The sequence below is a fragment of the Uloborus diversus genome, chromosome 7, assembly GCF_026930045.1.
Source record: "Uloborus diversus isolate 005 chromosome 7, Udiv.v.3.1, whole genome shotgun sequence".
NCBI classification, from domain to species: Eukaryota; Metazoa; Arthropoda; class Arachnida; order Araneae; family Uloboridae; genus Uloborus; species Uloborus diversus.
This window is the reverse complement of record NC_072737.1, coordinates 23824397-23852169: the sequence shown is the minus strand read 5'-3', so window position 1 is coordinate 23852169 and position 27773 is coordinate 23824397. Positions and strand designations below refer to the sequence as shown.

The window sequence follows — 27773 nt, the reverse complement described above, 5'->3', positions numbered from 1 at the left end:
TAATTATTTGTATTTAGCGAGAATCCATCTTGGCGAGAAAAAAAGGCGCCAAAAACAGGTATTTTGCTTGGCGAGAAAAAAATCGCCAAATTTCCGATTGGGGGGGGGGGGGTATATCAAAGTAGTTCCAGTATTTTTTCTAAAGGAGAATTTGAAATGTTGTGGGAATGGCCAGTGGGTATTCTTTTGTTTTTTACGTTTTCGTATAGTGGCATACGTTCACGGACGACCCGATGGATAGTCACGGGAGGACACTGTCACGGTGACCTTCCAAAAATTTCCTTGTTCCGGCCAAAAATGTTGTCTGACGATTGCACAAAACTATCATTATTTGACAAAATTTTGAGTTCCATTCCGCAAAATTATTATCATTCGGCAAAATTTGGAGTTTTATTCGGCAAAATTATCATTATTCGGCTAAATTTGGAGTACCATTCAGCAAAATTATCATCATTCGGCAAAATTTGGAGTCCCATTCGGCAAAATTTGGAGCTTCATTCGGCAAAATTTGGAGTACTATTCAGCAAAATCATCATCATTCGGCGAAATTTGGTGCTCCATTCGTCAAAATTATCATCATTTGGCGAAATTTGGAGTTCCATCGGGCAAAATTATCATCATACGGTAAAAAATACAGTCTCATTCAGCAAAATTATCATTATTTGGCAAAATCTGGAGTCTCATTCAGCAAAATTATCATCATTCGGCAAAATTTGGAGTCCCATTCGGCAAAATTTGGAGCTTCATTCGGCAAAATTTGGAGCTTCATTCGGCAAAATTTGGAGTACTATTCAGCAAAATCATCATCATTCGGCGAAATTTGGTGCTCCATTCGTCAAAATTATCATCATTTGGCGAAATTTGGAGTTCCACTGGGCAAAATTTGCAGTTCCATTCGGTAAATTGAGAATTTCTGCCCTCCCAAAAATTTAAGTCCAGAGCGCCCTTGTATGTGTTTCTTATTACTCATAGCCACTAAAGCAATTTTAGGGTTCTAATTACGACATAATTTGTTTTAAAAAATAATTTATTTTTCAAACAATTACTTAAGTAAATTTTCTATAACGTTCTGAAAAAAGTTTTTTTTTTTCATTTTGTTCTCATTTGCTATCGTCATTCGTAAGAGATAGCGTAAAAATAAAAGCATCAGCTGATGAGACTGACGTTTATTTTGTTAGATTAAAATTTACGTCTTTATCTTTGTTCGTTCCAAAGAACAATATTGTTTTCCAGTAACTTTCCCAATCAAAAGCGTGCTCGGTCTTCTTCGCTAATCCAAGGAATAGTTATAAAGATATTGAAAGATAGTGTGGGAAACCTAATTTACTAATATTAGGGTGATATATTTTCATAAGCAACCTAAGTAAGTATATATCTAGTTCAACGAACTATGTGTTAACGCCAATTGTACTGCCTTGAAAGATTTTAGTAACCATTTGTTATAGATAGAGATTAAGAGCTAGAGCTTTAATATTTTTTTTTACTTAAAAAAGAGAAAAACCTACAAATAAATAATTTGATGTTTTTTTTAATTGAAGCGTTTGCTCTTGATTTAATTTGAAGAGATTGAATATTTTATTCTATAAGGTGCCGTTAAGCAGATACAAGTAATAATTTTGTGAAAACAATAAATAACGTATCACGGGAGTATCTAATTCATTTATTTTCAAAATATAGTTACAATCTCACTGTATTAAAAAAATCAATTATTAAATTATAAATATAGTCTTTAATATTTGTATGTAATATACGACACGTTTAGTCTCTAATTACATTAAAAATACGTACGTATATTTTTTAATATACGTAAAAACATACGGCACGTATAGTCTCTAATTCATTCATTTCCAAAAAGTAGTTCCAATTTACTGCATTAATAAAATCAATGACTAAGTTAAAATTATGGTTGATTTCATATGATATTTACAAAAGCATAAGTCTTATTGTATTACGGGGACATTATTCGATTAAATGAGGTTCTCTAGCGTTTTGAATATGGGGAAATATTCAGTTCCGAAAGGTTTTATTTTCATAAGCGGCGTATTTGTTTATCTGTTACCAGATTAAACAGAGCTGACAGTATTACAAATACTTTCTGAACACACAATCTGACATTTGTTATGGCTAGTTTGTCTGATCCGGTATGTTAGGATTTTATACCACCGAAATTTAACTACACTTCACGACTGACTGAAATCTTACTCGAAACCAGTGGTACTCAACCTGCAAACAGCGGGCCGCATCCGGCCAAATCAAACTGATATATGTGTTCCGTTGTTTTGTTCAATGTTACAAATCGAAAAGTTACAATGTGTGACAATGTCCCAAATTTGTAGAAATTAATTTCTGAAGAGCATGCATTTAATAAAATAAGCATCAAGCACTGATGACTATTATTGGTGTGCAATTTTTTTCTCTTTTTCCGTATTTTCAAATGTTATTTAGAAGAGTATGAAATAATTTGAATTTTTCTATGTGTTTTGGGCCGGAATAATGATTTTCATATGAGGGACGGTCCTCAGGCAGAAAAAGGTCATGCAACATTAGTCTTAACTATAAATCTGAAAATTTTAATTTTTCCTCTAATACCAAAAAGCTTAACGTATAGTAAGCGTCGAAATCTTTCGTCAGTAAATATTTATTTCTCCAAATAACATATTTAAGTCGTGCTCTTTGTTCTTGAGTTTACTACAAATTTTAACCAAATATTCTTTAATGACATTCCGTATTATTTTCTCAGAAACTTAGCATGCTGTGTCTAAAAGAGTACGAAGACTACGCCAGGCAGTTTATGGACAAAAGAACGTGGGCCTTTTACTCTCAGGGAGCTGAAAGAGAAGAAACTTTAAGAGAAAATTTGTTGAGTTTCACAAGGTAATGAATCATTCAATTAGAACAAAAGATCTTTTGAAAAGATTTTTCATTTAAAATATAATCCACTTAACTTTTCAGTCGGATAAAAAGTACTTAAAAAAATTGCATTTAAAATAGAATTAACTACATTTTTCAGCCAGGTTATAGGTTATTTTAAAAAGATTTATCATTTAAACTGAAATTTACTAAATTTATTTGCCAGTTAAAAGTTCCTTTTAAAATATTCATCATTTAAAATGCATTTTATTGAATTGTTATATAGCTATTCAAAAGTTATTTCAAAAAGATTTTCCACTAAAAATACAATGCGCTGAATTTTTCGAGCATATTAAAAGTTATTTCATAAGGATTTAACATTAAAAAAATAGGTTTATCCAAAATTAATTTCCCTAACATACGAAGCCCTAGCGGTCTATCTGCTAAACTTATTGAAACAAAATTTTAGTTGTGGTTATTTGAAGAGATGCGCTCGATGTTGTAATGATTTTAAACAACCGCAGTGTTCATAGCTAGTTATAGTGAGCAAATTTTAAAGCAGCTGATCGAATAAATTCGGCGTATTAGAAGAACAGTTGATTCAACTAAGTTGGCTCGTGTGAAGACAACGAAATTCGCTTGTCATCTAGTTGACAGGCAACGTTTTCGCCCTTGTGTGTAGAAGGCCTTTTCTCGCATTTTTGAGCACAATTAGTTAAAAAAGACTTTCTCATCCGTTATTCCACACTGCTTCGACTTAATCAATTATTTATGTTTTGAAATACAGAAACAGAGATCGTGTTGACGTTTCATTGTTTAGTAAAATTATTTGCTATTTGATAACTTTTTAGGTTCAAAATAATTCCCCGGTTGCTGAGAAACACTCCAACACGAGATCTCAGAGTGACCGTCCTTGGAAATGAAGTTGCTTTGCCGTTCGGAATAGCTCCCTCAGCATACCAAAGACTTGCTCATCCCGATGGAGAGATTGCTGCTTCAAGAGGTAAAATGTTCTCAACAAAATTATTTTAACGTGTGATTCTCATAAATTACAGGCCATAATAAGTGGCTAGACATAATTTGAATTTTGCTTTATTTTCTTCACTTGGAGATTTATTAGATACTAGTGGCACCCGCACGGCTTCGCCCGTAATAGAAAAATTAAAGGTCTTTTGGTTCGCTTGTATATTTACAAATAATGTATGGTGAATTTTCTCGCCAATTGGCTTGTACCGACGTTACAGTTCCACGTTATGATAATTTTGTATCTCGCCAATTGGCTTGTGCCCATGTTACGGTTCCACGTTATGATAATTTCGTAATTTATGATAGTTTTTTTTCTTAAAATTGGAATAGAAAAAGAACCACATCGAATTTTCAAAAAATCGCTTCGAGGTGCACACCCCCATGCTACATACTAACTTTGTGCCAAATTTCATGAAAATCGGCCGAATGGTTTAGGCGCTATGCGCGTCACAGACATCCTACAGACATCCTACACATATCCTACAGACATCCAGACATCCTCCGGACAGAGAGACTTTCAGCTTTATTATTAGTAAAGAAGAATATCGTCGTCTCAGAGCAACAGTAAGATATCTTAGTTATTATTTCTGGGATTAGATATCTTACTGTTGCTCTGAGGCGACGATATGGGTCATTCTTCAAAAAAGTGTAACTATTCTGTCACACGCCTTTTACAGTAAAAACGTTAAGGAACAATTCATTTAACAATCATTTTTAATTTCATCAAAAATATATCGTTTTAAACCTGCCAACAATTTTTTAATAATAATATTTATTTAGTATATTTCTGGTTCACAACATGTGAATTCTCACCTCCGTGGCATGTCACACACCTTTTGTGACTGATTATGTTGCTTAATAACTTGTTTAATTGAAAGTATGTTCTTATTTATTTACTATTCCTTTCAAAAATATCTCAAATACTAATTGTTTAAGTATATTTAATGTTTTAATATTGTGTTTTAGTTCGTTTTAGTAGGACAAGGAGTCATGTCACACATTAAATTTTTACCTCCGTTACCAAAACACAAAATGCCATTCCTCATTAACGCGTGGCAGTAATGACATCAAATTTTATTTTCCATGATACAAGAGCGACCCCTTGTTTATTTTCAGCCATAGTTGAAGTTGTAAGATTTTCGTCGAAAAACTAGAAGACAGATTTTGCTTTAAAAACTTAGTGTGGTTATTCTGACTTCTCACCTCCGTGAATTTGAATCTCAGGGATGTAAATTAATGTAAAAAACGAAGTGAACATGTTTTCATATGCTTAACATTTGCAGATTGTAGCAACGAAGAAAAAAAAATTTCCCAAAATAATGTATCTATTAGGCCTATATTAATGGACAATTCCTCAACTCCATGAATCTCACCTCCGTGATAAACCTTATCAATGTCATTATTTCTGAGGTGAAAATAAATGATGGAGGGGAAATACATTAATAGTTGGCATTCTACCAAAATTATAAATTGCCAGCATATCCTCAAATTTACTTAATACTATTTTCTAACATACATTTGAAACTACTAATTAAGCCGTACTTTAACTAAGAGAGCTTAATATTGTATTCCCAATAATTATTAAAGTATCTGATTGTTTGCAGAATTAACAAAATTATTACTTTGACATTAAATTGGCATTAAAAGTTTTTTCTTTTTTTTTCCCCGCGTGAGAAAGGCATTTTTATTTTATTTTTTATCAGTAAAATAATAGGAGCTTAGCTGAGACATTGTTTATGGTTACTTTTAGTAGGTAACACTTTCATGTAAGAATGAAAAAAAAAAGGTTTCGAGACTGAAAAATAGTTGCGTTCAAAAGTTACGTTTTCTGGAGAATGACCCATATACATAATGTAACAAAATGCATATGCAATAGTGCATGTGTTAAATATACATTTTACTTTACCGTATTGACTTTGAAATCAAAATAGAAACTAATATGAAATATACATTTCAAATAATTTCTTATAACAACATTTACTGCATTGTTTTATTTTAAAAACAGCTGCATCTGAAATGGATACTATTTACACATTAAGTACTGTATCCACTACATCTTTAGAAGACATTGCAAAACATCAAGTACGCAACACTCCCCTTTTCATGCAAGTTTATCTACTGAAAGAACGAAGGTACAGTGCAGAAATGATCTACAGAGCCGAAAAGTGTGGGTACAAGGCATTAGTTCTCACAGTAGATACGCCAGTAACAGGTTTGCAGTTGAAGCTGTGGAGGACAAATCTGGTGTTGCCACCTCACCTAAGGTAATATAAATATTTTCTTCAATTAATAAAGTTATATTTAATTGTAAAAAGGTTGTTCAGTTAATTTTCAATTTAATACACGAGGGGAGGGGACCGTCCCTTGCTCGATTCTTCTCGCGAACCTTTGAAGATTGCATAATAACCTTATTTAGTCCGGGAAGAGATAAATCGTCTGCTAAGAAGCTAATGAGTGAAGAATTTAGATGAGTATTGCATATACCCCTTAGGGTGTTTGCTATAACTTCTGTTCTTACTAAGCATTCCAGACGTATTTTTTTCGTTCTGAAAAAAAAGCTCTGTCAAATTATATGTTAAGGTGTCCAAAAATGGTGTCAGCCCGCCCCTTTAGGAAATTATTGTGAAAATTCCATTGAAAGATTAATTTTTAAATAACTAACTCGAACCCTAAATTATTGGTTCCGATTGCTCAAACTGTGAATCTAAAATAATTTTGTTATAAATTTCAAGGTTCTGAGTACTACGAGAACTTTTAGACATCACGCAGCCACATACACACATACTTTGAAAAATTAAAGAATTAGGTAACATTAAAAACATAAGTTAAAGTGAAATGTGCATTAGAACTCGAAAAACAAAAAAAACAAAAACCCTCTTCCCCAAAGGAAAAATAATTTTGTTCAAGCAATCTTTCCAGTTTGTGCAAAATGAAATTCCACCCAACCTCGAACAAAAATAATGCAAATAAAATGCACATTACAATTAGAGTAAAATGTAAATCAAATCTCCATCATTGACAAAAAATATTTGAAAAAATTACGCATTACAATTAGAAAAAAACGTGAATTGTTTGCTTCAAACTTTAATAGGAAAGATAATCTAATTAAAACAATCATTACAAGCCAAACAAATATAAATTCCGTCTCCTTTGAAGATTTTTTTTATTAAAACACGCATTACAATCAGAACAAAAGGAAAGACTAACATCGCAGAAACAATAATTTAATTAAAATATGCATTGCAAGTTGAACAAAAAAAAAATTCCTCCCGCGTGGGAATAAAGAATTTAAATAAAATGCTCACTAGAATTAGAATAAAATTAAATTTCTCCTAATCCCTCCTAAAAGTCCTTTTGAATGCAATAAAATGTTTACACGCATTGTAATGCATTGATTTTTTTCGAGATTAAAGGTTCAAAACAGTTCGTAAACTTGACTTGATTCTCTTAACGCATAGTGGCGCATGAGGCCGCTAGCGTGGCATTACATCCATACATCCCTACCGGTTTAATGCCGCCTCCCTAGCACTTCCCCCAGCTTCGCCAGCCAACGGCATTTCTTTCTTGTACAGCCATCTGACGCCAGGTTAGTTTTGGACGTCAGGGAATGCCGGACAGTTTGTAAAAGACTCTTGGATTAAATGCTATAAGTACATCAGCATTTGTTTTCTGCAAAATGCATCCTTTTGGCGACAAAATGACAACGTGTCTTAGCGAAAACACGCACACTCACAATGTAAATCGTTAAAAAATCAAGGTAAGCCGCATTTTTAGCCTACTTTCCCAGTAAAAGTCAGAAAAAGAAGAAAAAAGCATGAAAGAAGGCTTAATGCATCTTAAAAATATCGTGAAAAACAAAAAAAAGTCAAAAATAAATAAAATAATTGAATAAATTTTGAAAAATTAAAAATTGGAAAGTAGGGTATTGAGATGGGGAAAAATGTCTGTCGGTCTGTCTGTCTGTTCCCCCCTAATAACTTTTGAATGAATAGTCCGATTCGAACAAACTTTTGTTTGTTCGAACGATCTCGGCGAGGACACCTCATTCCCATATTTCACTTTTTGATTTGAACTACTTTTTGTTCAATTTTGAACAGTTCAAAAAACTTAACATTAGCGCCTACGGGGAAATTCAAGGCAATTCCGAACTGTGAGGCGAATTTGCTTCAAACAAGCTTTGTAGGAAAAAGATTTTGATGAAAAACTTGTGTATAAACTATCTTTTTGATTTGAACAATTTTCCGTTCAATTTTGAACAGTTCAAATCCCTTAACAATAGTGCCTACGGGGAAACTGAAATTCAATGTAGATTCCGTACTTGAAGGCGGATTTACTTCAAACAAATTTTGTTGGAAATAACTCTTGACGCCAAACTCCAGACTTCGACTCCGAGAATTTAGGGGCACTTGACTCCGACTCCTGTGCTCGACAATTAATCGGACTCCGACTCCCCGACTTTGACTCTGACTTCGTAGTTTTGGCAAAAATTTATACACGGTGGACAAATGACTGACTCCGATTCTTAAATATTCGACTCCGACTCCTTTATCTCAAAATGAGATTGGCTCCGACTCCGCAGCTATGGTTTTAACTGTGAAATAATTATTGTTGATATGACTTGTTTTTATTTTTACGCTAAAGTTTCAATTTAGGTACTCAGTTTTTGGCGAATAAACTCGAAGTCATTTATGTTTCTACATAAAGATATGCGAAAGACGATTTTTTTTTTTTTTTTTTTGACAAAGAAAATTATTTCTTTAAGTTGACATTTATTGTTTTTTTTTTTTTTTGGTAAGTACATTAATTCATTTAAAAAAATGTTTTTTGGCAACAGGGAAAAAGAAACGATTTTTTTTTGATATGATGTATTTATTTTAATGAGCTGATTAATTTTAATTATTATTTTCTCGTTTTGAAAGCTGTTAAAGATTTTTTTTTAATGGAAAAAAGTGTATTAGCTGCTTTGTTTAAAAGTTGCTGCTTTTTTTTTTTACGCATAAAATATTTTTTAGATAGTGGGGAATATTTTATTCCTAGAAATCAGCTTAAAGTATTTTAAAAATATGTTTGAAAAAAATTTGCGATTTTAGCTATTTTTGAGAATATTGATCAGGTACTAGAAAGTAGTATGGATATACGGGAAAGTAGGCTCATCTAGTTCTAGACAGAACTTCTTGTTAAATATGAAAATATTACTACCTATCTTGGCGAAAACACATCGCAATAGAAGCCTAGAACTCAAGATAAGCCGCGTTTTAAAATATGAAAACAACTAAAAATTGAGAACTAGGGGATGCTCTCTCTAACTGTCCCTCAATTTTCGGGTAAAATTTATCTTGTGCAGCTTTTTAAGGGTTTTAACATGCTGCAAACACCGAACAAACGTGATCTTTTTTGATGAGATATTTAGAATTTTCATAAAATTGAAATAAATATCTCGGAATATTTCTTTTCCAAATGAAAGGCATCCTTTGTTTCCTTCCGCACCTTTGACAATGTGAAGGAAAAATTTCATGGTTCTCGGTTGAGTGGTTAGGGGAAGTTGCTGTACCCACGGACGGTTGTATCTAAGGACGTTTGTCGGGAAATTTCGGATATTGTAGCAAAAAACCGGATGGGGGGTTCAACTCAGCCCTCTCCAGTATCTCGGGAGGTTTCAACACCATCAAACGAACATGTAAAATTTTATCGCAATTTTTCGGTTTTAGTAGGATCTAAGTAAAAAAACCTTTTTTCTTTTTGCGTCGTGGATTTTATTGTTTTTTTTTTTTTTTTTTTTTTTTTTTTTTTTTTTTTTGTAGGTATCGTGTGTCCCTATGTTTTGAAGACGTTGTCTCTTATTTTTAATGTCGTGAAACTGTGGTCCTGTCGATGTGACTGGCTTGTAAAACCAAAATGGCACCTTTGTACCCAAGGACGCATAACAGTGTGTACCCACGAAAGGCAATAGTGTCCTTGGGTCACACCTGAGTCTTCTTACGATGTGAAGTACCTCAAAATGGTATCTTGTCATAAACGTCCAAATTTTACTTTCAACAAAGATGATGAACTTGAAGTAGGGCTTGAAGAGTTGAAGTAAACCCCCACCTGTTGTAGGATTTACAGACCATCAGTCCTAGCTGTTTTCATATGAAGTCGACTTTTCTGGGGTTCTGTTAGGGTAATCTTAACTGAGTTTGTTGTAATGAGTTGAATTTGTTAAAGGTTTCATTTTTCCCTCACATTAAAGACATTATATAGATGCATAGAGAGCCATATTACTCATGTATCTAGTTAATGTTTTGTTTAAAAACATATTAGGCTCTCGTAAGAACAATATTTTTTTTAAAACAGTTCACTGATGTTGAAAATTAAGAATAATTAAAGGAAAAAAAAGAGAAAAACCTCAGGTATTCGGTTAGTTTTCAAAGTTTGATTTCTGTTGGATTGTTTTGTTTAATGTTATTTTTAATCCATGCTTGAAGTATTTCAGTATAAAATGACTTATGAATATGTATTGAGTATAATTTAGTTCCTCAGACTATTTATTTATTATTTTTTATACGTCCATGGGTACAAAGGCTCCTGTCCGTGAGGTAGACGAGGTTCCGTGGACGGGGACCCACGGAAAAATAGTGATTTTAAAGAAAAAAAATTTAGCAGTTGAAAGCTTTGAGATTTTCACTTGACAAAAATTGCCAAGTTAGATGATAAGTTGTAGAGTCTGCCAGAAAGTTTTACCGATCGATTATTCATTCACAGAAACCAGCAAAAATTAAAAAGTAAATTTTGTCCGTGAGTATAGCAGCTTCCCCTAAGTAGTGAAAGCGTAACAAACAAAGTCACTTTTGCGTTGAAAATATTGTTAAAGATTAAGGATTGTTGCCAGTCTTGCTACTGAACTTAATACTATTTATACTTTTTCGTAGCATACCCAATATTGCCGATGCTGTTCCGAAAGGACGCAATGCTGCTGCAAAAAACGTGGACCTGTTTCTAGACACTATTTCATGGGAAGATGTAGACTGGATTAAAAGAATATCAAAGCTCCCCCTTATTTTAAAAGGAATCATTACAGGTAACTCACCATTTGGCCTCCTTTACGCGAGGCAACTCAGTTGAATCAAATTTAGAACGGACGGTTATCAGGATGTGTAACCAGGTAGAAAAGTGTAGGAATCGCCCGGTATCCTTCACACGACAGTCGATTCCTCAGGCACACCACAGAAATGTGCCACTACCACTCTCATCCAGATGAGTTGAATCAACCTTTTAGTTGGTTCCGATTATCTGGACATTGCCAAGCGCTCGCTCTAACACACGAGTAAACTCGTTGAGTCAACATCGTTCAGTTTTAACAGCTTTGTGGCGCGACTTTTCGAATTAATTCGGCTTATCAGAAGTTTATTCAACTAAGTGGCCTCTTGTGAACACAAAGAAAAACGTCAGTCCACTAGTTGAGAGGCAACCTTTTCGAAAAGTTGATTTAACTAACTCGTGAGTAAGAGAATTTAATAAATTACATTAACCAGTAAAATTAGTGTTAAGTATAGTGTTTGTTAAAATTTGATAAGATATTTTTATGTATTTTTGTAACTCTGAGTGAAAATGACTTTCATTTTGAGGTCACACTACGTCATTGTCTACAGTTTTCTCTATTCGCATTTTCGATTGAAAATCACTTGTACATTTTTTGAGCAATGCTTTCATAAAACCTCAAAAGTGCGTACATGCATTTTTCTTTTCATTACCTTACATATCTTTACACTGATAATCAAGTGCATTTTTTTCACTCCATTATCCGTTCTCAATTTGAATGTTTCCAGTAAAGCTTGACCACGGAGAGAGAGCGCGTGAACTCGAAGCGAAGACGGTCACTTAATGTTGCAATAAGTGGGATCCGCGACAACACGAGGCTAGACTGCCGGCACATTCTGGATGATTCTACCTGTTACAAAATGAAGTGGTCCGTTTTCGCTTCCAGTTCACAAGCCATTGCTCCGTGCTGAAGATGTACTTACATTTTCTGTTGTTACTTACGGTTTATCGGGAACAATATTTTTTTTTTATATACAATGCACTTCGAAGAAATATGACCTAAAACAAACTTTCTTGACTGGTCCTAGGTTTAAACTTGCCTATTCTAAACACCATACACCATAGTGATGCATCTTCTACGACCTCTAAAATTGGTTAAACAAAATAAGTGGAATCATTTTATGGTTTCCATACCAACAAATTTAAGCGAAAATTCTGTAAAACAAACATTTTTTTCAACAATAAACTTTTTTTTTTCGGTTTCTATACCGGGTGCAACTTTATAATATAATGCATTTTTCAAATGCAGCTTTTTTAATTTGCGTTGTACAAAAGAAAATAGAAAATTAACCGTTTTTATTAATTTTGAGTTGGTAATTGCCATTAGTGGATGATGCAGTGGAAGCTGTGAAGCATGGAGTTTCTGCCATATGGGTGTCGAATCATGGAGGAAGACAACTGGATTGCATCGACACAGCAGTAAGAAATTCATATATAATTCTTAATTTTTTTTTAATAAGGAATTTTATTCTTTAACTAACGAGTTTACTCTTAATGATAGGAAATCAAAATCCTAACTTAGAGAGTATACTGCAGTGGGAATATTAGTGGCAGTAATCTTCAGAAATGAGTTTTCGAGATATTTGAAGAAACGTGTTTTGGATTCAATACTAACACTTGAAAAATGTTGGAATTTCACGTTTTTTTTTTTTTTTTTTTTTTTGAGCAATCACGATTGCTTATTGTTCTCATTTGACTGTTTTGATGTCCTATCTTTTTATTTTCCCACCGCCACCCTCCGCACCCTGTCACCGTCGACCGGCTCCTCACGATGATGCTCCTATAGCGAAAGCCGTCTCCAGGTTGCATCCATGTCCTACACACACGCGCATACATACGCAACTACACACACACACACACACACACATACACACACATACACACAACTACCCACACATTCATGCCTTCACACTGACACAAACACATATGCCTACACACACTTACACATACCCCCCCCCCACACACACATACACACATTCATATACACAACTACCCACACACTTATGCCAGCACACAGACAAACACACATACCCCTACACACAAACACACATACCCCCCACACACAAACACACACGCCTACATACACACACTTGTGATTGCGAAAAACATAATTTGAATTCAAGGTGTCAAAATTCAAATTAATTTTTTTTAATCCTTGTTTTATTATCAGTGGGAACCAAACAAGCAAGCTTGTTCAATTAAGCTCAAGTACAATACATAACAAAAATCCTCACATTAGCAAATTCACTGTTCGACTAATGCTCTGACGTCATAAACAATGAAACTCACGCCATAGCATGATAATTTTATTCATAAAGGGTGTCCCGTTTTAACCTGCAAGATCTTCATTTTCGCAACCGTTAGTCCTAGATTTATACTTCTAATTGCAAAAATGTTCAAAATCAGATGCAGAGTTAAGATATTGAAAGTTTGAAGCAAAAATAAAAATAAATCAAAAAATAAGAAATTTAACTTTTTATACGGGCCCTAGGTCCCCTAACTAATGTTTAGAGAAACAATCTCCATTAATAACTGTTACTAACACAAAAAACTTGACGAGCAAAACTCAAGGAGATATTCCAGTTTGAAGATTTAAGGGACCATGCAGAAGATGAGTTTGGAACTTATCGCTCTTTCAGAAGAATGACAGATCGTCATAGTAAGAAAAACAAGGTATTTATATTTTTCATAGCTAATCAAAAATAAATGTAAATGTTAGGCCATGATACGCAAAAGCACACTAGAAAACCTCGAACAGTTTGAAAAATCACACTAATATGCACACGTATAATTTTAAACCCATGTTAAACTGCTATATTTTCCTCCAAAAAGTGTTATTGATAGCGAGTGTAAAGTGGTGTAAGTGACAAAACGCTGCGTTTCATAGTTCGGTGAATATTAGTCGTACTAATGTCAAACTTTTTCTGTTGGAATGATTTTTCAATGGAAAAAAATTATCTAAATATAAGTAAGGGGACCTGGGGCCCGTATAAAAAGTTTAATTTTGTATTTTTTGATTTATTTTTATGTTTACTTCAAACTTTCAATATCTTAGATCTGCATCTGATTTTGAACATTTTTGCAATTGGAAGTATACATCTAGGACTAACGGTTGTGAAAATAAAGGTCTTGCAGATTAAAACGGAACACTCTGTATATATATATATATATATATACATGGTAATGTTTGAAATTCAGGGAAATGCTTTATTTTGACAAAGCTGAACTTGATCCGGTAACTTAACTGTTTTACTGGTAAGACTGTGTCTTCAGGGGAATGAACAAACTAAAAAAGTGGTCATCTACGAACGCTATCTACTGACATTTAAGGTTCATCCACTGGAGTTAGAGTTGATTAAAATGTCAACTATCAAAATATCACTAAACAGGCAATGAAATGACTTCGTTCAAATGTAGAAGCAATTTTCACCCATCCTACTTTGATGGGCGATTTTCTAGTGCAATAAATAAATAACAAATTTGCAGATACGGCCCTTTACCTTCTCATGGCAGTATAGATATTAGCACTCAATTTGTGAGAAGTACATTACTTTCTGCTTCTATGTGTGACATAGTGGTTTTTGAACTTATGATTTTCGTCCTGGTTTCTCCTTTGCATCCTTTTGCGAAATTTTATTTGCTACTACAAAGGATGTAATGTGGTATAAGTCACAAAACGCAGCGTTTCATATCTCGATGAATATTGGTCGAGCTAAAGTGAAATGTTTTTATTGTTAAAATTGTCTTTTTATGCTTGTGATTTTTCCTAAATGCACCTTTAGGGATCCAGGGGCTATATAAAAGGTTAGATTTATCTTCGCTCTAAGTTAGTTTTATCGTTTCAAACTTTTATATCTTGTCTCTGCATCTTGTATTGGCCATTTTTTGCATTTAGAAGTATGTTTCTCGGATAAATGGTTTAGAAAATAGTTTTGCACATTAAACGGGGACATTCTGTATACACCGCTAGACGGTAAAGTTTAGTAAAAGCAACTTTTATTATTGCAGTATTTATTTCATTTGTTTAAAATGAATAACTGCTGATATTATTTTGGGGGCCAATATTTTATCACCACACTTTTCAGAAAAAAAAAGTTGATACCTTTCTTTATCCAATAAACTCGACCCTACATGTAACTAAATGCAGAAAACTCTTCCCAATGAGATGAACGCTAATAGCATTGACTAAAAATAAATTTTTCCTCAGATATAATGATTAGATTTTTGCTGATATGGTTTTTGTCGAAACTAATATATCTATTTTTTTTAATGACATACTTGATGTTTACTTCTTTTTCCAAGCTGGAAGCTCTGCCCGACATCGTAGCTGCTCTTAAAGGATCCGGCTGTGAAATCTACGTAGACGGTGGAGTTCGTTGGGGAAGTGATATTTTCAAAGCTCTAGCTCTGGGAGCTAATTTTGTCTTCATAGGTAGACCAGCTTTATGGGGACTAGCACATTCGGTAATTTCTTTTTCACTAAACCAGTCCTCCGGACCATATTGGTTGCGTTCGACGATCTCAACCGGTCGACCGGTGACTAATCGGTTACTAACCGCAGCGTTCTATGATCTACCGGTTACCGTTTTAAGCTGCTGATTGGTTGATTGAAGCACGTGATCATTTGCTGTCACGTAATCAACCAACCGGTCCTAACGGTTGGTTGTATCGGGCCAACGGTTGGTTGTATCGGTCGTCGAACGTAAACATTGTGTACCCAGTGTGACCAAAAAAAAAAATTCGAAATATTCAGCGATAAAAAAAAATAAACGTTTTAATTTGTTTTAGAGCTAATATTTTTTCAAAACAAAATCCATTTACCTCAATTTAACGTTTTGAATGGTCAACCACTCATAGACTTTCAAAATTCCGTTTTGGGAAGGTTCTTCAGCACCTGACTGCTTGAACAGGTGGAACACCATCGTAAAAAGCTTCTTTTATTGCAGCTTCCAGTTTTGGGAACAGAAAATAGTCACACGATGAGAGATCACGGGAATACAGAGGGTGATCGAAGACACCAATTCCCGAAAACTGAATTGAAAGGATTTTTTACGACAGTGTTCCCGCCATTCAAGCAGAGTGACACAAGGGCTAAAGATTATTCCCAAAACCGAATTTAGGTGCCAAAACCGAGCGTCTATGAATCACTTAGTCAACCGTTCAAAATGTTTTATTGGGAATGTTGTAAATGGATCCCATATTGAATAAATATTAGCTTTAAAACGTATCATCACTTTTATTTTATTCTATCACTGAAAAATTCGATTATTTTTAGATCACACTATGTACTTAAGCAACAATAAAAATAAACATAGCACTTAATTTCGAAAAAGTGCCTCAAAGGCTTCAGTTAGGAATTTAGTAATGAAAGTGGAGCTTATTTTCGTATATATAAAATAGCCGATGATCGAGTAACGCGCGCGTTTCAACAATGAAACTCGGACCACGGCATGATAAATTCGCAACTCCAACGAACTGTAGGGGGCACTGAAGTCACTGTCTAATGGCGGAATTGAAAACTAAAACAAACGCACATGGTAACGAAGAAAATGCCAAAAGTGTTGTGATTTTTGTTCGTACGTATGATTTTTTCGCTTTATTCTTTTTAAATTAATTTTCAAAGTCTTGTGGATATTCTGGCCCACGTAGAAAGAAATGAGAATTCAAGAAGCATTACTAAACGTCAAAGATTAATGCAAACTACGTAGTTCGTAGTTCTAAGCAGCTATTTCCATGATGTTGAATTCGATATTTATCAATTCTTGATAAAACTAAATAATAATTGTGGCCTGACAAGAACAACAATTAATGCTAGAAAATTCAATATGACATTACAAATTATTATCGAAAGAAGATGATACTTCTTTGCCTTGCTTGGCTAGCGCTTATTTTTTTTTTTTTTTTTTTTTTTTCCATTTGTAGCTGAGTTATTCCTCTCGAATTCCCGAATCGGTTCATTTAAAAATTTTCTGTTTCGATTTTTCTAATTTCTGAGTTACGATTTAATTGTGTCATGTTATGCAAATCATCAACAAAATTCTCACGGATATATGGTGGTAGTTTTCTTTTCAGTTGATTGACCATTATTTCTTTTCACTTATCGAATTCTGTAATCTTACAACCATTTTATTCCACTCATGATAAAAATTAAAAATGGTTTAACTAAAAACGCGAAATCTCGCCAAGGCTACTTTGCTCGCACAATACCAAAATTATAACCCTAAACAAATTTGGCGAAACCTTTCAGCTGAGAATAAAAGGAATAAAGTAAATTCTTTCTAGGTTAAACATTTTTCATTTTGTTCTACGATAATAAATCCAAGAAAATATTTTGCATACTGTCCATTCCAACTAAATGCTGCTGTAAAATATGATTAGTTAAATTAATTTAAGATTAAAAAAAACTCATATTGTTACAAATTCATACAAAACAATAAAAAATTTTACCTGGTATAACGTTATCCAATTTTGTTAATCCAGAATTTTCTTGTTTACGCGCCCACCATTTAATACTTTTTTGAAAGAAATAAGGAAAACTAACATTATTTTGAGAAGCTCGAGAATACTCTTAGGGGACGAATTAATTTCTGTAGCTGAAAGCAAACTAAGACACATCGATTGCGTTAATAAATACTCAGAACAAACTGCCTGTGTTTACGTCAACAGACACACATGGAACTAAAACGTGGCAATGTTTTAGTTCCATCGGCAGTTTTGTAAATCACCGCAAGGTAGCGTATTCGAGCGCTGGAGTTCCGAATATGTTTTGGTAATGTTTAACATGCAGGGAAAGGTTTCATTGTGACAAGGCTGCACTCGATCCGGTCACTTAACCGTTTTACTGGTAAGACTGTGTCATTTCAGGGGAATGAAGAAACGAAAAAATGGTCAACAATGAATGCTACCTACTGGAGTTTAGGGTTAATAGACTGGAGACAATTTGAACTATCAAAATATCACCAAACAGGCAATGGCTTCGTTCAAACGTAGAAGCAATTTTCACCCGCCATACCTTGACGGCCGATTTTCTAGTTGTTTTAATAATGATTTAAAGACTCGTTGACTCTTTTTTAAAGAATGAATTACTGCTCAAAATTTCCTTAGTGTACGAAGCCGTTTTGATGCATATTAGAGAGAAGAAAAATGTTTATCAACAAGGTTTTCATAAAATATACTTATGATTCTTCTGACCGCTATAATATTATGTCCATTGATAACGCTCAATTTCATTTCATTCAATATTACTTAAAATTTCGTGCATTTTGAGACTAAATGACGCTTACATATTTTTTACTTTATTGCTTTTTTCTGACACAAACCTACTGTGCAAGAATTTTCTCATTTTTGATTATCCAATGGTTAAAGCGGGTAAACGGTTTAAAGAATTAGGAAATAGCGTAGGTAAATTCCATTCGTCATTTTTCGGAACTTCTTTTATGATAAAAACTCCACTGCGGGCAATATCACGTACAAAAGGCACTAAAATGAATTATGTATAGGTTGCATTGCATTGCACGCTTAGCACATTACATTGCATGGATGGAAATCATATTGCTTGGATGCATTACAATGACGGTCTTTTTTATTTTTTGCTTTCTTATTTTTTATTACATAGGATTTTCCAAATTATCAAAGATATCGCAGTATATAAATCTGAATTTGCTTTCTGTTTGCGAGTGCCACATTACTAATGTGTATGACCGGGGAGATCCCCAAGCAGTCCTATTAAATTCTGTAAGAATAGTTATTGCGCAACAGTTTACTGCGATGCTGAGTCACTAGTGTATCAGTTTTCACTCCTGTTTGTGAAAATTGCAACATCATGAAGGAAGCATCATAGTTGAATAAAGTTTTAATACGCAGTTGAGTGGTAATGGTACAAATAAATGAGTACATTTTCAAACCAAACAAACAATAAAAAGAGATAGAAATTAGTATCTTGTGTGGCCACCACGCGCCACAATAAGAGCTGCTACACGACTCGGCATGGAGTGAAACAAAGTTTGAATATCTGCCTGCAGAAGAGCATTCCATATTGTTTGTATGCGCAACCAAAGTTCGTCCGTCGAAGCAACAGGACGACGATCACAAGCGAAACGCCCAACGAAATCCCACACACGTTCAATCGGTGACATATCCGGGGAATATGCTGACCAAGGAAGAAGCTGTACCTGCTGCAAATCAAGGTAGGATTTGACAGTCCTGGCGACATGTGGACGGGCACTATTCTGCTGGAATACAGCCCCTGGCAATCCTTGCAGCAAAGAAATAGCTTGAGGCTGTAAAACTTCGTTTATGATCGGGTACTGTTCAAATTGCCCACAATTCGTAGCAATTGTGATCGTCCATGATATGCTATGGCACCCCAGACCATAACTCTGGGTGTTCGTCCACTGTGGCTTTCGATAATGCACTCCGGAATGTGCCGTTCGCACGGCATAGAGCCGGACACGAAATTCGGCCATCATGGTGCCACAAATTGAAGCGGGATACGTCAGAAAAGACGACCTGCTGCCAATCAATCACGCCAGCTCATATGCGCTTTGGCTCATTGTAGCCGCAGGCGGCAATGGTTATGCGTGAGAAGAATCCTGTATAAAGGAATCCTTTCGCGCAACCCACGCTGCAGCAGACGTCTCCGAATTGATGAAGCACACAATGAAACACCTGTAGCTGTTGACAGCTACAGCCGTCTATTTATATTCGGCTCTATCCGCCGTTCAGAGGGCGCTGCTCAGCATACGCATGCGCTACCGGTCTGCAATTCTAATCATTTGCATATCATGCCCTACTTTACATTTCCTGCAATTTTCTGCTCACTCGCTTAAGTCCTTCGTGGTGTTGCAATTTTCACAAACAGGAGTGTATGAGTGTGAAGCAACACTTTTATAAATTTATTTCTGTAGCTACTAAAGCACAGCAAGTCTCTTTCATGCACATTTCAGTTGCATATGCAACAAGTAAAATTCACAAAGAAGATTGCAATCTTTCATCTTAGGAAGGATTCACAAAACGCGGAAACAGTAAACTTGAAATAGATAGCTTGCCAAAGTTTACATTTTACATAGAAAAAGTACATAAATTCAAACTTTAGATTAGCATATTCCAATTACGTAATATTAAGTGGTCGCGTAAATGCAACAACAATTTCGTTCCGAAGTGGTATATGATCTTTGAGAAATTTTAGATATTTTTTTAACATAGCACCTGTCCAATTTCGTGTTGTCATCACTATGAAAAAAATATTACTCTTTTTATAGTAAACAACTATTGTTTTTTCACATTTTCTCTCTCAACGTATATTTTTCTGTAAATACGAGTAGAAAGATTGCAATAGATTGAGAATATGGAGATGAATAAAGGAAGAGAGATAGATAGAATGATAGAGAAATAAAGATAATTATTTAGAAATAGAGAGATAGGTACAGGGAGTCATTCAGAACTAATGTGGATCAAGTCCCTAAATTATAACTCTGAGATAATTAATATTAAAATTATCAGAAACTATAGTTTTGCAAACCTAGCCTGGCAGCGTTGTGAAGGCAGCACGGATCCTAATCCCAGTATTGCAGCTATGCCAGGTTTGGTTTGCCCCGACTATGGTTCAATCCCGAAGGGATTAAGATTTTTTTTTTTTTTTTTTTTTGGAATTGCTGTAGTATAAAATTTGGTTAAACGCGGTTCATAATTTAAAAACTCAAAAACACTATTTGAGGTTCTTGAGTTTTCATATTATGACACGTGACGCTTCTTTGGACTTGTGATAGGTTAATGCCAATAATTTAATCTAATTGCCACTATACGTAGAAATTCAATTTAACCCCAGTTCAAGGCTTGCTGAAGGTGAGTCTTGAACTTGGGTTTTCTTTAAACGATTCCTACAACTCTCCAAATGCTCGTAGAAACTTCGAACAAACTTCATCTGATGTGAAAATTCCAAGCTCTTGAATGAATTAAATCAGAAAGAGTTTTGAATCTGATCCACTTTAGTGCTGAGCATCAGTTAAACTAGCCGTTTTGGGTTCGCTGCTTCACTTTTCCAACTGCACCGTAATTTGGTGTAAAGTCCGACTTACGCAGTCGGACTTTACACCAAAGCCCAAAATTTGTCGCCAAGTTGGTGACAAAACTTGGCGACCAAAATACTGGCGATATATCGCCAAATGTCCGCCAAATTATAACACCACTTGAGTTTACATCAAAATTAGCAATGATTTCCCCCCAAAAGGGGCAAAAGACCCCTTTAAAAACATCCGAATGCAACCAAAAGGGGAGGCGCACAACTAGACCCCACTAGGAGTCTACGTACCAAATTTCAACTTTCTAGGACTTGTCATAAGGACCCGTTTATAGGGTTGGCAAGCATTCACAGCATAACTACACATTCACACAAAGAAAGGACAAGGACAGGAGAGAGGAAGTACATCCATGCCCGAGCCGGGATTCGAACCTGGGACATCCCCATCGCAGTCAGACTCCTCTGACCTTTAAACAAAGTGGCCGGCCAGCTAGCAACACATATAGATGGATAGACAGACAGATACATAGACAGCTACATAGGTAGATAGACAGATAAACACGCAGATAACGAAAGAAAAGTGATGGAGCTAGAGATATATATAGCTAGAGATAGATTGGTAGATGAAGAGAAATATTTATAGACTTATAGAGAGAGAGAGAGAGAAATTTCATATACTTTAACATGTAAAAAAACGAGCTGATGTGTGCATCACATGACTTCCTTTTACTCCAATTTATTGTCATTTCCCCATTATTGGCATTTTTAATGCGATTCAATAGTTCACACTGTAAGTATCAATAACAATGGCCAAATTGAAACCAGATTTTAAAAAAAAAAAATTCCCCCAAATTTGTCGCCAAGTTGGTGACAAAACTTGGCGACCAAAATACTGGCGATATATCGCCAAATGTCCGCCAAATTATAACACCACTTGAGTTTACATCAAAATTAACAATGATTTCCCCCAAAAAGGGGCAAAAGACCCCTTCAAAAACATCCGAATGCAACCAAAAGGGGAGGTGTACAACTAGACCCCACTAGGAGTCTACGTACCAAATTTCAACTTTCTAGGATATACTGTTCTTGAGTTATTCGACATAAATACGCACATCCGCACATACATACGTACATTAACGAGAAAACTCGTTGTAATTAACTCGGAAATCGTCAAAATGGATATTTCGCGTGTCTATACGTTCTTAGGCACTTATCCACGTGTGGTCGAGTAGAAAACAACAGTCAGCATTCATTCGGGGGTGAGTAAAATGGAAATTAAGGTTGATTTTTGAGTGAAAATTTTTTCGCGAATACACTACTTCCTTTTTTGTAAAAGGAAGTAAAATGCATGCATATCTATTCATTTTTTAATTTTCCCAGGGGCAAGAAGGTGTGAAACGAATTCTAGAAATTCTGAAGACTGAGTTGGACAGAACAATGCATCTTGCAGGTGAGAACCATTTCGATTGTCGGAAACTTCAGCTACTTGCGTTTTGAAGTATATCTCTTGTAATGCACGATTTCGTGCTATACATAACTCTTTAAAAATAAATACCATATTTTTTCCATTTATTTACAACTAGTGGTCCCGCCCGGCTTTTCCCGTAGTAGAAAATTAAAAAGTCATTTGATTCGCCTGTACATTTAAAAATAATGGATGATGAATTTCTCGCCAAAATTGCTATGGCTATTTGCTCGCCCATGTTACGGTTCCACGTTATGATAATTTCGTAATTTACTCGTCCGCGTTATATGGTAATTTGCGGGGCAAAATGTTTTTAAAATTGGAATGGAAGAACAAAATCGAATTTTCGAAAAATCGCTTCGAGTTGCACATCCCCATGCTACAAACTATTTCTGTGCCAAATTTCGTGAAAATCGGCCAAACGGTTTAGTCGCTATGCGCGTCACAGAGAACTGGGCAGAAAGTAGAGAATATTTCAATTGACGGCATAGCTTTTTCTTAGTGTTTTGAGCTTATATATACGCAAAAAATACTACCTTGCAAATTACTTAAAACATTTATAAACAATAAGTTTCGAAAAATGACGTCGTTTATAAATGCATAAATCGCAGATAATTTACTTGTTAAGCGAAGACAATTTTATAAATAACAAAGGCGAAAAGCCTAGGGAGCTGATTATCAGTAATGCCAATGAGATGAATAGTGAGTAACTACATACACCGTTAAAAATTTTCCGGAAAATTTACAGAAATTGTTACTGGCATCCATGTTGCCAGTAACTATTACCGTAAAAATCAAATGTTACTGTAAAATTTTACGGTTTCCTCGGTAGGCCACAGCAACCAATTGGAGCTGGGATCGCTTATTTTTCCGGTATAAATTGCCGTAAAAATCAGCGATGCGTTAAGTCCGCCATTTTACATTAACAATTACCAGAAAATCTTCCTAAATTTTTAACAGTGTATCTTAATACCTTAAGAAGCGTTTAATACTTGGAAGACAAAAAAATCTGTAACCATAACTGGAAAGTCAAAGACAATACTGAATATAGTTAGTGAACACTAGTTATGAAGGTGTACAGTACAACTTGACCCTATAACTAGTGAATTCTAGTTATAAAGTGAACACTAATTATTTGTTGCTGATCCCCTTAATGAATAGTAGACTTATTTTTTTATTGCAAAATGACGTCTGGAGTATACCTTTAATGTGAAAACAATTACAATTGGTCTCTTATTTCTCGAGAAATCCGTAAAAAATGTGAATTTTTGGAAGTGTACAAATACTTTTAGTCATAAAGTGTAGATATCTTGCTAAAGGTTTAGCGCATTGCTGTACGAGAAAGTGTCACTAGATTTAGCAACTTATTTATAGTCAAGTTATTACTAAAGGCAAGATACTACTCCCACATATGTTTCGTTATATTTTATGTGAAAATTTTGTCTTTATAAAAAAAGTATTACTTAAAAAAAGCTAACCTCCCTCATAGATGTACTCGTTTATGTACACTCAAAAAAGACATTTGAAATTCTAAAGCACTAAAACTGAACCAATCTCCTTTGTGTTCAGGTTAATTTGCCACTTAATATGAATTGTGCAAATACACTAGTGGGGTCGTTTCCGAAATTTTAAAAGTTTTTTTTTTTTTCTGGAAAAGAGAGCATGCTTAAAAACATAGGATTTGAACATATTTAAAATAATTTGACCAAGTTTACTATTTTCCAACAATTATTTTAATTCTTGCGCAGATTCAATTTCATTTTTTACGGTTCTGCACCTGACATCACAAGTAATGAAATGCCATTCACTGATGCCATTAGCGCAGAGCGCAATACTCAATTCGCTTCTCACATGTACTGCCAACGATGTGCGTAAGCGTACAGCGCAATATTCCATTCGCTTCTAAATTATCATGATCTGGAAGCGCGGTAGACAGCAAGCGTAAGCATTTAGCCCGAAAGTGGAGTAGCGTGCCAAAGTTCATCACTTGCGACGTCTAAAGACCACGCCTTATTTGAAAAATCGAACATTTAAAAAATATATCAATTTAAGGTTTTGAAAATAAAAGTTTTTTTGCCGCTCCATGTTTTTTTTTTTTTTTTTTTTTTTTTTTTCTTCATTCTAACAAATTCAGCGACTAAAAGTAGTACTTTTGACTGATGGAATCAACCCCACTATCATGGTACCAGGTTCAAGCATGCTGCTTCGTATCTTCTCTTTTTGGAAATTTGCCTATTCTGAACAGAGTGCTCCTTTTAACTCAGCAACATGGATATGCAAGTTTCATATTAAAAGTTATCTTTTAACCTGCATTTTTGTTTGCTCGCGTCCAATTCGGCCAAAGTAAAACGATTTATGTTCAAAAGGCATAAATCTTTGGACCAAAGTGACGTTACAAAAGTTTTTTAGATATACTCGAATCAATAATAAAGAGTTTCAATGAAGGATTTTCCGAAAATAATTAGGAGTGCTATTTTCACAGCGTATAAAATTATTTTTGTGCTGTAACAATGAGGGAATTCGAGAAAAACTAAGTTATTTTAAGTGATTTAGTTATTCATAGTTATATTTTTTATTTTATTATTTCTTTATTAGTTACACAATTATTCTTCCACTACGTGAAAATGATTTTAATTTCTTTAAAGAAAAGCTTGTTTATTCCGGCTAAAACTAAAGAAAATATTTCTACAGAAAACTTTGAAAACGTTCGACTCGTTCAAGTTGAGATGATGTTTCGAAAAGAAAGAATAGGCAGTTTAATGCATTTGGTATCGTTGCAGTTGAAATTTTCGTAAAATAAAAACTTTTTTTTTTTTTAAATTCACTACAGATTTTCTTGTGTGTGTGTTTTATTTTTAATTATTTTTTTTCCTTTCAGGGTGCTCTTCTATCAAAGATATCGGCCCACATATGTTAAAGAATGTTCACTCTTCAAAAATATGAGCTCTTTCTTTGAAGTAGATGGATTTTTTCAATGTAAAAAGATGTCACTGAAAACCCGAAACGAGTTTTGTTTGAAAAAAACAAAATACATTTCTAATCTTTACGTACGAACACAGCATGGCAAACCTAATATTTGTAAATAAATATAAATTACTGTTAGAGTTCTGTTCAAAATAAATATCAATTATGTAATTAACTACTTATTTTAAATTTTTGCAATATTGAAAATTACGTAAGTTACAAACAGAACTTTAAAAATACCTAAACAGTCAGATTATACAGGATGCGTCACAATTCCCTCTGTTGTTTGGTAAGCATATAAAAACAAACATATTACACAAACAGCAAGGACGTTTACTTTAATGAAAAAAGAAAATGTACAACTTTTGTTTCACAAATGCCCGATTTGTGAATCTTTCGCCATACGGCATATATCAAGACTAAAGCTTAATTCTCATTTCACTCGCTGTAACATGTCACGATCAATGGCAGAAAATGCGTTTGTAATATTTTGGCATAATTCTTGTCAATTGCGAGGCACACAGGGCACAAACACGCGATCTTTGATGTAATCCCGGAAAAAAAAGAAATCACGTGACGTTAGATCCGGAGAGCGTGGTGGCCGCGGAAAAACGTGATTGTCGTCGTGAGTAAAGCCCTCGATCCGTCTCTTAAGTGGCGACACGCTCCAGCGTCCGCCATTTTGTGTCGTTCCGCAACTTCCTCCCTATCTCAACAGTAGAAAAATGCAGAGTTTCGCTCATTGAAAAGTATCTTTTTATCAACGAATGTTTGCAGATTTTTGATCGTAACTTATGTAACTGATAATATACATACAAAAATGTTGAATTTTACCTTAGTAAAATATTTTTTTTATTATTAAACCGAATATTAGTAAAAAGGTGTTTTGAAGAAATTTTCGACTATTTTTAAGAGTAGTTTCTTTTTTTCCCCCATATAGACCTTCTGAGTTAAATTACTTGAAGTTTTTTAAATATGCGTTTTATTATTAGAAAGTTGGTGTAGTAGAACCAGGGGCGGATACAGAAAAATCTCTCGGAGGGGACCCGGGAAAATGAATAGCACCTCCTCCTTCCCCCTGCCACATACGTTGTTTCATAACAAGGTTTTCATTACTTTATTTTAAAATGTCTTTTTTTTAATTTTTTTAGGATCCCTTAAGCTAATGATCCACTTCTAAGAACATACATATTATGTACCAATATACTTTAAATGTGGACGTAAAACATCTTTAACGTTTCAAGCCAATTAAATACTAAACCATAATAATGTTACCGAAATGCTATACAATGAGCGGTTTTAATTTTAGGAACAATGTCGTAATGATTATAACACGAGGGCAAGGTTATTCAATAAAAAAATATACCCATACCTCATTTGAGGTTTTAATATTATTTTATAGTATTTTAACTATAAAATATTATTTAATTAAGAAAATCACAACTATTAAACATATAAGTTGTACTGAAAAATTCAGGACAATTTCTGTGTGGATTTGGAAGCAGTTGCTGATTGTTCTTGAAGCCATGATACAGTTGAGATAACATATTCATATTACATACCGCCTCCATTAATATCAAGGTTTTCTTAAGAAACTACGATATGATTTCTTTCATTTTGCATTTTTTATAAGCTGAAAAAGAAAAAGCTATTATTTCGCAAATAGCTTCCTGGATCAAAATAATTCTTTTAGGCACGCCTGCACATTTTTTGAAGAATGTTAGCTATTGATTCCATCAAAGAAAAATTAATGGACGAATCGCGATATTACGTTCCCTTGAATTCAAAACCAGCGAGTTAAATGTATAAATGTATTCTGCCACTCTAGGACTCCAGTATGACTTCTTTAGCAAACAAAAATGCTATTATTCAAAATATGCTCTATGTGTGTTTTGTGTTCTGTTTAATTAACTATATAAAAAACGCTATGGAGAAGTCAATTAAAAAATTGTGAATAAAATATTTAAATAAATTCATCCTTTTGGGGGGGGCACGGCCTTCTCCCCCCCTTAAATCCACTACTGAGTAGAACAGTAGTGAGCTAAATTAATTGTGTCATAAATTATTTGTGGACAACAGTTTGAACTTATTCATGCAAAGCAGCATCATTTATATTACTAATGTGTGTAGTTTTCTTTCTTTTCTTTTTTCTTTACAAACACTTTCTTGTTTCTCATGACGATTTTACATTAAAAAATGCCTTTCATTTAAACCTGATTTTTAAGGATACTACTAGTTCTTAAAAATTCAACGAACTGATAATAAAATGTAACCAGTTTTAAATCAATATTTAAAAAAAATAATAATAATTGAAATATTTGATACCAATAGGAATTCAAATAAAAGAGTGCAGATTACATCTGTGACGAACTG

General features: G+C 34.2%; 1 protein-coding gene across 1 annotated transcript; it reads left to right on the top strand.

Moving 5' to 3' along the window:
- Nucleotides 1–2749: 2749 nt before the first annotated feature.
- LOC129226522 (2-Hydroxyacid oxidase 1-like) lies at nt 2750–25421 on the top strand. Its single transcript, XM_054861131.1, has 8 exons — nt 2750–2874; nt 3702–3853; nt 5882–6140; nt 10785–10933; nt 12281–12372; nt 15256–15417; nt 22352–22421; nt 25315–25421. The coding sequence occupies exons 1-8, from the start codon at nt 2750–2752 to the stop codon at nt 25377–25379; spliced, it is 1074 nt and encodes a 357-aa protein (XP_054717106.1). The 3' UTR covers nt 25380–25421.
- Nucleotides 25422–27773: the final 2352 nt, after the last annotated feature.